This window comes from Pleurodeles waltl, chromosome 12 (assembly GCF_031143425.1).
Source record: "Pleurodeles waltl isolate 20211129_DDA chromosome 12, aPleWal1.hap1.20221129, whole genome shotgun sequence".
Taxonomy (NCBI): domain Eukaryota; kingdom Metazoa; phylum Chordata; class Amphibia; order Caudata; family Salamandridae; genus Pleurodeles; species Pleurodeles waltl.
The window spans coordinates 596,279,764-596,291,863 of record NC_090451.1 but is presented as its reverse complement, the minus strand read 5'-3'; the positions used below and the strand labels follow the sequence as shown (position 1 = coordinate 596,291,863).

General features: G+C 45.0%; 1 protein-coding gene across 1 annotated transcript in view; it reads left to right on the top strand.

Moving 5' to 3' along the window:
* The window catches only part of LOC138268285 (Fc receptor-like protein 3), a 494,378-nt gene that overhangs the window by 440,531 nt on the left and 41,747 nt on the right, over positions 1-12,100 (top strand). The window contains exon 6 of the mRNA XM_069217783.1: positions 9,706-9,993. Coding sequence (XP_069073884.1) covers positions 9,706-9,993 — 288 coding nt within the window. The remainder of the gene's footprint in view (positions 1-9,705; positions 9,994-12,100) is intronic.

Genomic DNA, 12,100 nt, shown 5'->3' with positions numbered 1-12,100 from the left:
CCTTTACACGGGCGCCGCCTGGTTGCCTGACTCTCACGTCACCGGAAACACGCATGCGGTGTTTCCGGGACGGTGAGCTTTTTACCGACTCCGACAGCGTTCCTCTCACTGTGCAGGGACCACGGACCCGGGTAGGTTCTCTGCCCACCAGCAACGTATTTACCAAGTAAGTGTATTACTGCCCGCATATTAGACAGTCTGGGCCCCCGATTTCGGGACCCATCGCGGAACGCAGGACCGGCTCTGCTGTAGTATTAAACGTGATTTACTTTTGATCTTGGGCACCCGTCCTTTGAACCTACCCTGTAATGAAGATTTGTCTGCACTTAATACAATCTTGCCCTTATCCCCTGCTATTTTGTAGACCTTTGGGTAGTAAACTTAACCATGAACGTACAAATCTGTCAATATAGTGAATCATTGGATACCACCGGGACCTCCAACATACCCTATAGGGGCCCGACGCTCGTGTAATACACCTGTGTTTTTCTCCGGCCCTATTGTCTTCCCTCCTGTACCTTATCCCTTATACTTTCCCTGATCTGTTACTAACTTTGGGGCAGGATTGGATATACATAACGTTCTTAGCATTTTCTATTGATTGATTGCCAGCCAAAACTTAGGGAAGTTTTATAGAGTTAACTTCTCCATACCGTATTTTTATTTATACACTTGTTGGTATCAACCACACGTTGTACCTCCTTGGGATTATTCTAATAGGGATTTCCAAGTACACCTATATCTCCATGCTACCGTATTCTTTACTGATCTGGATACCTATTTGGTATTCCACCCTCTCTGTTTAACCTTTTTCACGTTTTCTCCATAGACGTTAATTACGCTGGATTATAGGTCTATGTGTTCCTAGGATGCTCGTTCTCTAATGTAAGCCTTTATTATGTGCATATGCATGCGTGTGCCTCTTTCACGGTCTTTGACACTCTCACTGCATAGCACTTTTTGTCCTCATTTCCCACTACATGCAAGTGTGGTCTATTGACCTCTAGTAATTTGGTTATGACTCGCCCTTATCCTTGATTAATTTGTGTATTTTGATTTACAGGGCGACAATTAGGAATTAGTGGTTCCATGTTTATGTAAGTGACGGTTATTTCTCCCAGATAATCTCTGGCTTTTGTTAAACTGTACACTCGAATTTGGAAACATATGTGGCTCATATAAATTGGAGATTCACGTAGTCATCTAGGTCCTGATGAAGCATCACTGGATCCGTATGGACCACCAGGATGCGAAACATGTTGACCCATGATAGGGTAGGTTTTGGAAAATCCCCAATCCCCCCTTCACTATCCTATACAGAGGGATTGAGCATTACCTCTGGTTCACTCTTTTGACTATATATATCTTTTTAATCTTGGCCCTGGCCGTCCATCTGGTCCAATAAAACTATCAACCCAGTGGCAGTCTTGTGAGCCAATTTTAACCACAATTTTTTTCTATCTCCTTTTTCACTCATTCACTTTTGGGGTCACGGCACCATCATTGAAAAAGATCTCCGGCAAAGAGCCCCCCCATTAGGGGTGGTGCCCGTCAGACATTGCAGCGCCAGTCTGACGAGGAGCAGTGCCGATGATGAAGCATGACATCCTATGGATGTGTGAGGTTTCTTGCTCCTAAAATTTAGGACCCCCGCCATTTGTTTTCGTTCTTTTTTGGTTGGAACAGTGTATTACGTATTTCTTGACATTTCCACTGGGAGGATATACACTGGACCATAATTCCTCCTAAATCCCCTCATTTTTTGAAAATATCAGCACAGCAGCTTAGCTGTGGGATTATCACCTTTTTCTCAAAACACCCTTAACATGGATAATTTCCAGGGACTCAGTTTTGACGACGACATAGTTTCTGCAATTTTACAGACTCCCTCTATTCTGGGAAATGATGGCTCTGGCCCTTCGGGTCCCTCTAAAGAAGAGTGGGACAAGTTGTCTACACTCAAAAGAGACCTTGTCAAAACCGTCTTACATGGTACGATTATGACCGAATATCTGAGGGCAAATATAGACCCCAACGGTTTACTCGTCTCCAACATGCCCAGGATTTTTCTTCAAGATTTAGCATTTAGAAAAGACTGGGCACAGGTAGCTTGGAAATGTACCCGGGATTGTCTAGTGCTTATCATTAACACATCCAAACGTCTGGCTGATTCCATTGCGGTACAAATCTCTCTCATGGAAGGTACCCTCAAGACTACTGTTTCACTAACTGCTTTTAAGAGTCGATTAGCAGAAATCAACTCCGAACTCAACGAAAACAAGGAGTTCTTGACTCAACAGAAGATTACGAAGTTACAGAAAGACATCTCTAGGTTCAGTCGTGAAAAAGTCTACCCCTACATCACTGATGACTTTACCACTGATACACACTCCCTCTCATCCGATGAGTCGTCTACATCCACATCAACTAAAAAACCACGGAAATACAGCAACAGTTCCTCATCTGATGGGTGGAGCACGGATGATGATGGTACCCATCCCTTCTATCACTATCCCCAGTACCCTCCCGGACAACCCTTAGCATGGCAACAGCCCTTTCCCTTTTATCAACCTCGCCCCATGCTGCCATATTTGCCTTTTTTAGGCCGCGGCCGGGGTAGGGGAAGAGGCAGAAGGAGAGGAAGAGGCAGAAGGGTACACTGGGCACAGGACGAACCACAAATGATAACCCGCAGCCAAGGGAAGAATCCACCGAATCGGATCTAGTGGTAAACCTGTCTTCTAGAACGCTTTCCCCAATTGAAATACAAGTCCTGAACAAAGGGTTAGGATTCGTACCCACACCACAAGAGGACTTTTTTCGCCTCCATTGTGAGATTTCCCGTCTCTTCAGAAAGATTAGACTTAAATTCTTCTTTGGAGAAAGACCTAATACTGACCAACCCGCAGACACAGGCCTCAGTAAACCTTCTACATTTATGCCCCCCACCTCTTCTATGCCTTGCGAGATACTAGCTTTTGAAAAAGCAGTATCAAGCGACTTGGCATCTTTACAACCTAAACGGAGTTTTTCCAACATCTCGAATGTCGAACGAAATGCCCTCAAAACACTATCATCAGATATGAGTATTGTCATAAAACCTGCGGACAAAGGGGGAGCTACGGTTATACTCAACTCTTCTGACTACAGACAGGAATGCCTCCGCCTTCTGGGGGACTCTACCTACTATATGCAGATCAACACCGATCCAACTAAGAGACTGCAAACTGAAATACGAGGCATGATAGAGGAAGCCCTAGGAAACACATGGATCTCACGTAAAGAGGCAGAATTCTTGGACACTACCAATCCACGCATTCCTTACTTCTACTGCCTCCCTAAGATTCATAAGGGTAAGAGACCTCCCCCAGGGCGCCCGATAGTCTCTGGCATAGGTTCCGTCTTGGAACCCCTCTCCATCTTCTGTGACAAATTCTTACAACCCATTGTGCAGACATCCACTACGTATCTTAAGGATACTAAAGACGTCCTTAATCTGATTGAAACTATCAATTCTACTACTCAAGTCCATGCACTCATCACTCTGGATGTCGAAGCCTTATACACCAACATCCCTCAGGAGGCTACCCTAGAGGTTGTGGAGTCTGCTCTTCTGTCTACTAGTCAAACACTTACTACCCCTGCACATTTTATCATGCATTGTGCATCCCTTGCCTTAAAAGAAAATTTCTTCCAGTTTGAGGATCTTCTTTTCCATCAAACCCACGGTACATCAATGGGCAGTACCTTTGCCCCTAGTCTCGCCTGCCTATACATGTTTGACTTTGAATCACGGTTCATACTTCCTGACACGAATCCTTTTCAGGCTAACATCAAACTTTGGCGCAGGTATATCGATGACATCTTGATCGTGTGGCATGGCTCCCTTACAGAGGTACAAGCATTTACTACCTGGATTAATACATTGAATCCTTTTTTGAAATTTACATCCTCTGTTTCCGCCACCCAGATACCTTTTCTGGACCTCATGATTTATATAGAGGGTGGGAAATTACATACGCATACTTATCAAAAATCTACAGATCGTAACATCCTCCTCCTGTATGAGAGTCACCACCCTAAGGCATTGAGAGACAATTTACCCTACGGCCAGTTCCTTCGACTTCGACGAAACTGCAGTACCATGCACATGTTCAATTCTCAAGCTGATGACCTGTCTCATAAACTTGGCAATCGCCACTATCCAGACACGGTGGTTAGGACAGCCTATAAACGGGCAAAATCTCACAACAGAGACATTTTACTATCCAACACTCCCCGCAATCCAGACTTCAAACTTACCTGTGTATCGACGTTTACCCCTCTTTCCAATTCCATTAAAAAGATTGTGAACAAGAGATGGTCGATCCTATGTAGCGGGGGCGAGCAGATTCCAAAACCTCTGTTTGCTTTTAAACGCACCACTAATTTTAAGGATCTATTAGTCCATACCAGACCTCGCTCTGCCCTTCCAACCCCTCGACCAAAATCATTATGGGGCATTCCACCTGTGACCGGTCACTTTCCCTGTGGTACCTGCAATGTGTGTGCCCTCACCAAACAGTTAAAATCCATTGAATTTGAATCCATAGGTACATGGCATTTAGTCAAACATACCAACTGCAACACAAAAAACTGTGTGTATATGATCACCTGCCCTTGCAATCTACAATATATAGGGATGACCACAAGAACAGTAAAACTGAGAATCAATGAACACCGCAGCAATATTAGATGTGGTCGTATCACGACTAAATTGGCCCTACACTGCCTTGAGAAGAGACATAGCCCTGACGACCTGTGGCGGGTTGTCCTACAAATTGATCCACGTAACACATTAAACTCCCTTTTTGAGCTAGAACAACGCTGGGTGTTTAAACTACGCACTCACGTTATTGGATTGAATGATGATATCCCATGGATGAGTCTAATGAAGTAAACTCTATATTTTATCCAGAGACCTTTCTGGGTTTTATCACTGTCTCCTGAATATGCCATCTTTACATTTTCTTTAAGTCATGACGCCACCCTCCAATATCAGGCTACTTATCCGTGGCTCCTCTGACTGAATCTGGTTGGTTTCTGTTGGTTTCCAATCTTCCCCAATTAAGGAACTATGTGACATTACTAATGTCCTCTGTTTCTTACCCCCGAGGCTGACTTCTTGTTAACCACATCGGTTAGCTTCTTCTTTTTTCTTTTTTCTTATTTTGCTTTCCAGTATTGAAGGCTTCGTTGGACTCGAGTCAGAGTCTTTCTTCAATTTCCATGTCTGTGAGCCCTTTACACGGGCGCCGCCTGGTTGCCTGACTCTCACGTCACCGGAAACACGCATGCGGTGTTTCCAGGACGGTGAGCTTTTTACCGACTCCGACAGCGTTCCTCTCACTGTGCAGGGACCACGGACCCGGGTAGGTTCTCCGCCCACCAGCAACGTATTTACCAAGTAAGTGTATTACTGCCCGCATATTAGACAGTCTGGGCCCCCGATTTCGGGACCCATCGCGGAACGCAGGACCGGCTCTGCTGTAGTATTAAACGTGATTTACTTTTGATCTTGGGCACCCGTCCTTTGAACCTACCCTGTAATGAAGATTTGTCTGCACTTAATACAATCTTGCCCTTATCCCCTGCTATTTTGTAGACCTTTGGGTAGTAAACTTAACCATGAACGTACAAATCTGTCAATATAGTGAATCATTGGATACCACCGGGACCTCCAACATACCCTATAGGGGCCCGACGCTCGTGTAATACACCTGTGTTTTTCTCCGGCCCTATTGTCTTCCCTCCTGTACCTTATCCCTTATACTTTCCCTGATCTGTTACTAACTTTGGGGCAGGATTGGATACACATAACGTTCTTAGCATTTTCTATTGATTGATTGCCAGCCAAAACTTAGGGAAGTTTTATAGAGTTAACTTCTCCATACCGTATTTTTATTTATACACTTGTTGGTATCAACCACACGTTGTACCTCCTTGGGATTATTCTAATAGGGATTTCCAAGTACACCTATATCTCCATGCTACCGTATTCTTTACTGATCTGGATACCTATTTGGTATTCCACCCTCTCTGTTTAACCTTTTTCACGTTTTCTCCATAGACGTTAATTACGCTGGATTATAGGTCTATGTGTTCCTAGGATGCTCGTTCTCTAATGTAGGACGGTAAGCCTTTATTATGTGCATATGCATGCGTGTGCCTCTTTCACGGTCTTTGACACTCTCACTGCATAGCACTTTTTGTCCTCATTTCCCACTACATGCAAGTGTGGTCTATTGACCTCTAGTAATTTGGTTATGACTCGCCCTTATCCTTGATTAATTTGTGTATTTTGATTTACAGGGCGACAATTAGGAATTAGTGGTTCCATGTTTATGTAAGTGACGGTTATTTCTCCCAGATAATCTCTGGCTTTTGTTAAACTGTACACTCGAATTTGGAAACATATGTGGCTCATATAAATTGGAGATTCACGTAGTCATCTAGGTCCTGATGAAGCATCACTGGATCCGTATGGACCACCAGGATGCGAAACATGTTGACCCATGATAGGGTAGGTTTTGGAAAATCCCCAATCCCCCCTTCACTATCCTATACAGAGTGATTGAGCATTACCTCTGGTTCACTCTTTTGACTATATATATCTTTTTAATCTTGGCCCTGGCCGTCCATCTGGTCCAATAAAACTATCAACCCAGTGGCAGTCTTGTGAGCCAATTTTAACCACGATTTTTTTCTATCTCCTTTTTCACTCATTCACTTTTGGGGTCACGGCACCATCATTGAAAAAGATCTCCGGCAAAGAGCCCCCCCATTAGGGGTGGTGCCCGTCAGACATTGCAGCGCCAGTCTGACGAGGAGCAGTGCCGATGATGAAGCATGACATCCTATGGATGTGTGAGGTTTCTTGCTCCTAAAATTTAGGACCCCCGCCATTTGTTTTCGTTCTTTTTTGGTTGGAACAGTGTATTACGTATTTCTGGACAGAGGCTTGTCAGAAAGCCTTTTACTCTCTCAAGGAAGTCATGTGCCCCCTACCTGTGTTCAGGTCCCCTCATTACTCCAAGGAATTAATTGTGCAGACGGATGCTTCAGAGCATGGCAAAGAGGAACTCTTAACACAGTTGAATGAGAAGGCCTAGACGAACCAGTAGCTTTCATTAGCGGGAGGTTACTTCCACAAGAACAGTGGTGGAGTGCCATTGAAAGGGAAGCATTTGCTGTGGTCTGGACACTGAAGAAACTGAGACCATACCTGTTCAAGTCTCATGTCTGGGTTCAGACAGACCACAGTCCCCTCAGATGGCTCATGCAAATGAGGTATGAAAATCCTAAACTCTTGAGATGGTCCATCTCTTTACAGGGAATGGACTTTACGGTGGAGCATCGCCTGAGGACTGACCATGTTAATACCAGTGGTCTCTCTGGACTCTTCCGCCTTAGACAAGAGAGCTCCCCACTTTCAACTGGGGTGGACACATATTAGAACTGACAGCCTTAGAATGATCATCCCCCAAATCTTTCCTGTCTCCCTCCATTTTTCTGATCTCATTTTTTTCTGGTTTTAGGACTCTGCACATTTTCCCACTGATGACCAGTGCTAAAGTGCTTGTGCTCTCTCCCATAAACATGGTAACATTGGTGCATAACCAGTTGGCATATTTGATTTACCTATAATTCTCTAGTAAAGTGCACTATATGTGCCCAGGGCCTGTAAATTAAATGACTGATAACCCCACACAGGGCTTCCCCCAAACAGGGCTGAGTTGAAAGAGGAACCTGTGACCTTCAAAACCACTCTTTGAATTTTCCCCCATTTCAAAGGCACTTTTGGGTGTACATATACTGGCTCTGTGACCCCCCAAATCAGACACTTCTGGACCTAGAACTGAACTCTGTCGTAGGGAGTGCCTGGCTGCCCAAATAACTCATCTGGACTGCTTTGCTGGAAGGACTGCCTACCTTCTTGCTGCCCTACTGCCTGTTGGCCCCTGACTGCTGGACGGACCCTGCCTTCCCCAGAAGTGCTCTCCAAGGGTTTGGATTGAGCTTGCCTCCTGTTCTGAAGTCTAAGGGCTATCAAACACTTCACAAAAGAGAAGAAAATCCAGTGCATCAGAAGAGTGACACAACGCTGCAAAATTCATCACAACGCCTGCTAGATTGTTGCAGCGCATCCCTCGTGGCTTAAGAATCGCCACATCACCTGCCAGATCGACACAGCCCCTGTCGTCTCTTCACAACGTGCTCTGGATTTTCCAAGCATTGTCCCTGAGTGTCAAATTATCCTTGCATCACAGTGAGGAACTAAGGCTGAGCTTCTGAAATCAGACGCATCACCTTGTGACGTGGAAAGAAACAGTGCATTGCCATGCCGGAAAAAACAATGCATTGATTTACTTTCAGACGCATCTCCCCTCTGCGGCCCTCTGTTTCATTATTTTTGACGCATCCCAACATACTGTATTTTAAAAGGATACAACCACTGATTCTTAAGGGTTAAGTTTCAGCTAAACCTTTAAAAAGTGATATCTTGACTTGTGCATATTGAATTGTTGTCCTTTTTTTCAGATATTTTCCTAAACTGGTGTGGATTACTTTTTGTGGTCTTTTCACTGTGTTACTCTATGCGTTATTTCACAAATACCTTACACATTGCCTTCTAAGTTAGTCCTATCTTCTCAGTGGCAAGCTACTGGAAAGTGAGCACAGAATAGTTTAGATAGGATTGTGGTCCCTACTTGGACAGGCTGCATACCTCAGGCAACTAGAGACCCAATTTTTAACAGTAAGTATGTAGTTACTGTACTTAAATCTATGTATGCTTGCCTCTCAACGCAAGCATGACTGGAGTTAAGAATCATAAGTATATAACTACATTATAATGTAGTGGGAGGTCAATGTGGTGGTTACGATATTATTATAGATTGATATTGTTGGTCTTGATGTAGTAACATGCTACTAGGGTTGGCGGAATGTGTGGAGTTTCACTCCACAGAATTCTGCTGAGTTAAATGAAAATTTCACAAGATTCCACGGAGTTCTGCGGACAAACAGAATTAGGCTTGTCTCGCTGATTGTGCTGATCTTTAATGCCGAAATCTCAGTCCAAGCTGAAAAATCAGAGCGAACACCAGCACTCAGCGCACCGGAGTGTGCTGCCTCTCTAGTTGATTTGCTGCGGCTAAAGTAGATTTTTTACTGGAGCCGCAACTTTCTGACCACGAACGGTCACGACCGCCTGCGTTAGGGAAATCTCGCCAAAAGCCCTGCTGGCAACCAAAAATCATGCTAGTGGTTGTCAAATCTTGCTTGCTAACTTACTGTTGGAAGAAAAAACTCCCCCTTGTGGCAGTTGGCAGGATTGGGCCAGGACCCCACGTCATATGCAAAACACGAAGTGGCCAAAACTTTGCCAGCTCCACTGGTGTAGCGAAATTTATTGCCCACCCCTACATGCAACCTGAGAATCATTGATATGTTATTGTGTTATTATTGATAGACCAAACAATGGAAGGCAGTATATTGATGATGTGAGGTTGATAGTTATTAGGCATTTGGTCTCCGATCACATTTCTTCATGTTTGTTTTAATGATTATCCTGCTGGTTTTTACATTTCTTGTTGAAACAAGGCATGTGCCCAAGTATTAACCCTTCTTTCCTGTTCTGTCCCCTATTTCTGTCCTACTTTTTAGGAACACCTGTTTCTGAAATCACTCTGAAGGTCCAGCCGACGGGTGGAAAGTTCACAGAAGGGGAGAAGATGATCTTGACATGCTCTGTGGGTGCAGGCACAGGCCCAGTGACCTTTTCCTGGTGCAAGATGCGTACAGGAAATTGTGTTTATGAACAGACTCTCAATTCCAGAAAAGTTGATTATATAGTTCCATCTGTAACTGAAATTTTTGAGGGAGCGTTTTACTGCAGAGCTTCTAATAGCAGAGCTACAGTAGAAAGCGAGCTGATCCAGTTATCAGTAAAAAGTAAGTCAGAACTTGAAGTCTGTCAGTCACAACTAGATAGAGCGTGCGAGCTTAATGAACTGAAATACAACTTCTAATGAACAAGGGAATTCTAGCTTATGGATCCAATGCCGGCTGAAAAAGAAAGATTTTGGAACGATAATGAGCTTAACATTATTTCTGCTGGTAGTAAAAAAACAATCTACTACTGTAGATTAACCAGACCGCTCTGGCCATAATTCTAGTGGTGTTGATATAGGGCATCAGTACCAATAGTATATATCAACTAAATGTGGTCTGCAATTATTGTGACAATGGAATTTCACCAGTAGTAACAAAATACTAGTTTGACCACCCACAGTGCTGTAAAGATTTCCCTAAACAGCAGCATCAAGGTTTGCAATATCACTGTCTTACTACACATTACAATAGAGGACGTCATGCCGAGAGTGCTATTTAAAGGTGCCCTTTGGGATGGCAAGTTGCAAACCCAGGCCCCAGCTTCCACTTACCTGAACTGGTCCCCTGACCAGTCTAAGGCCCTTTTGGACCCGGCCTTGTTGCCTCAAGGCTAAGCCTCCTTCTTGCACTCCTCTCCCTTCTCTCTCTCTCTCTCTCTCTCTCTCGCTTCTTTCCCTTTATCCTTGTGCCTGTTTTTCACTCTCCACTCTCTCTCTTTGTGCCTCTTAGTGCCTTTTTTTCTCTCTCAACTCTCTTTGTGCTCTTTTTTTTTTACTTTCCACTATCTCTTTTTGCCCATTTTTTCACTTCCCACTCTCTCTCTTTGTGCCTGTTCTCCACTCTCTCTCTTTGTGCCTGTTCTCTATTCTCCACTCTCTCTTTGAACCTCTTTTTGCCCGTTCTCCATTCCCCACTCTATTATTTGTGCCTCCTTTTCTTGTTTTCCTTCTGCCCTATTTTCCTTCGCACATGTTCTCCTCTGGGTCATCCGGCACTTTCCTACTTCCCCCTCCCCCTCCCATGCTTTCCTGCCTTCCACCTTCCCCCGCTCCTTACCTGCATCTCCCTTGCTTGCCTTCTCCTGCCTCCTGCACCCCGCCCTTCCCTAGCCCCACTCTCCACATCCAAGTTCCTCCCAGGACTTACTTAATGGTGGCCCATTGAGAAGATGCCCAGGCCCAGCTCCCACTTTCCTGGACTGTTACTCTGAACAATCTAAGGCCCCTTCAGACCTGGCCTCCCTGCCTCGAGGTGCCGCCTCATTCTTGTGCTCCTTTTTCTCTCTCGCTCTCTGTTCCTTTCTCTCTCCCTTCTCTTTTGTGCCCATCTCCTTGTCCTTTTTACTCTTTCTCTCACTCCTTTGCCTTCAAACTTATGCCTATTTTTCACTCTCCTCTCTCTCTTTGTGTCCATTTTCTACTCTCCACTCTCTCACTTTGTGCCTCTTATTGCCTGGTTATTCACTCCCATCTCTTTCCCTTTGTGCCTATGACTCTCTACTCTCTAATTTCTGTCTTTTTCTGCCCATTCTCCATTCTCTCGATTTGTACCTCTTTTGCCAGATTTCCTTGTGATGATTTTTCCTTCATGCTTGTTCTCCTCTGGTTCCTGCTGTGCTTTCTCGCCTCCGCCTCCTGCATTTTCCCACCCCTTTGCCTACATCTCTCTTGTGTGTCTTCTCCCACCTCCTTGGCCTGCCCTTCCCTAGCCTCGTCCTAAATTCCCGCACTCTCCCCCCTTTTCAGGGCCTGCTTAGTGGCGGTCGGTGCACGACTGCGCCACTGGTGTGCCAAAGGCACACGAAAGGCAAGTCTGTCTGCCTCCAGCCACGCCTGGACCGCACCCAGCACCACGGACCCTGGTCTGACAGAATGACCTGCTACACAACACTTCTCCTGCATGCATTCAACAGTGGTAAAACAGCCGTTCTGTGCTCACCTGATTCCATGGTAGAAGCTTTCTCATGCGCTCATTTTCATTTCACCTGCACCAATACGCAAACCCCACTTGCCACACATGCCTCACCCCATCTGGCGTGCAAGCTCCTCAACACCAGGTCTCTCAGAAAACATGAAATCAAGATCTGGAGCACCATTGGCATGCACACCCAGACATCCTCTTCCTGACAGAAACCTGGCTAACCCTACATCCGCACCCACGCTCACCA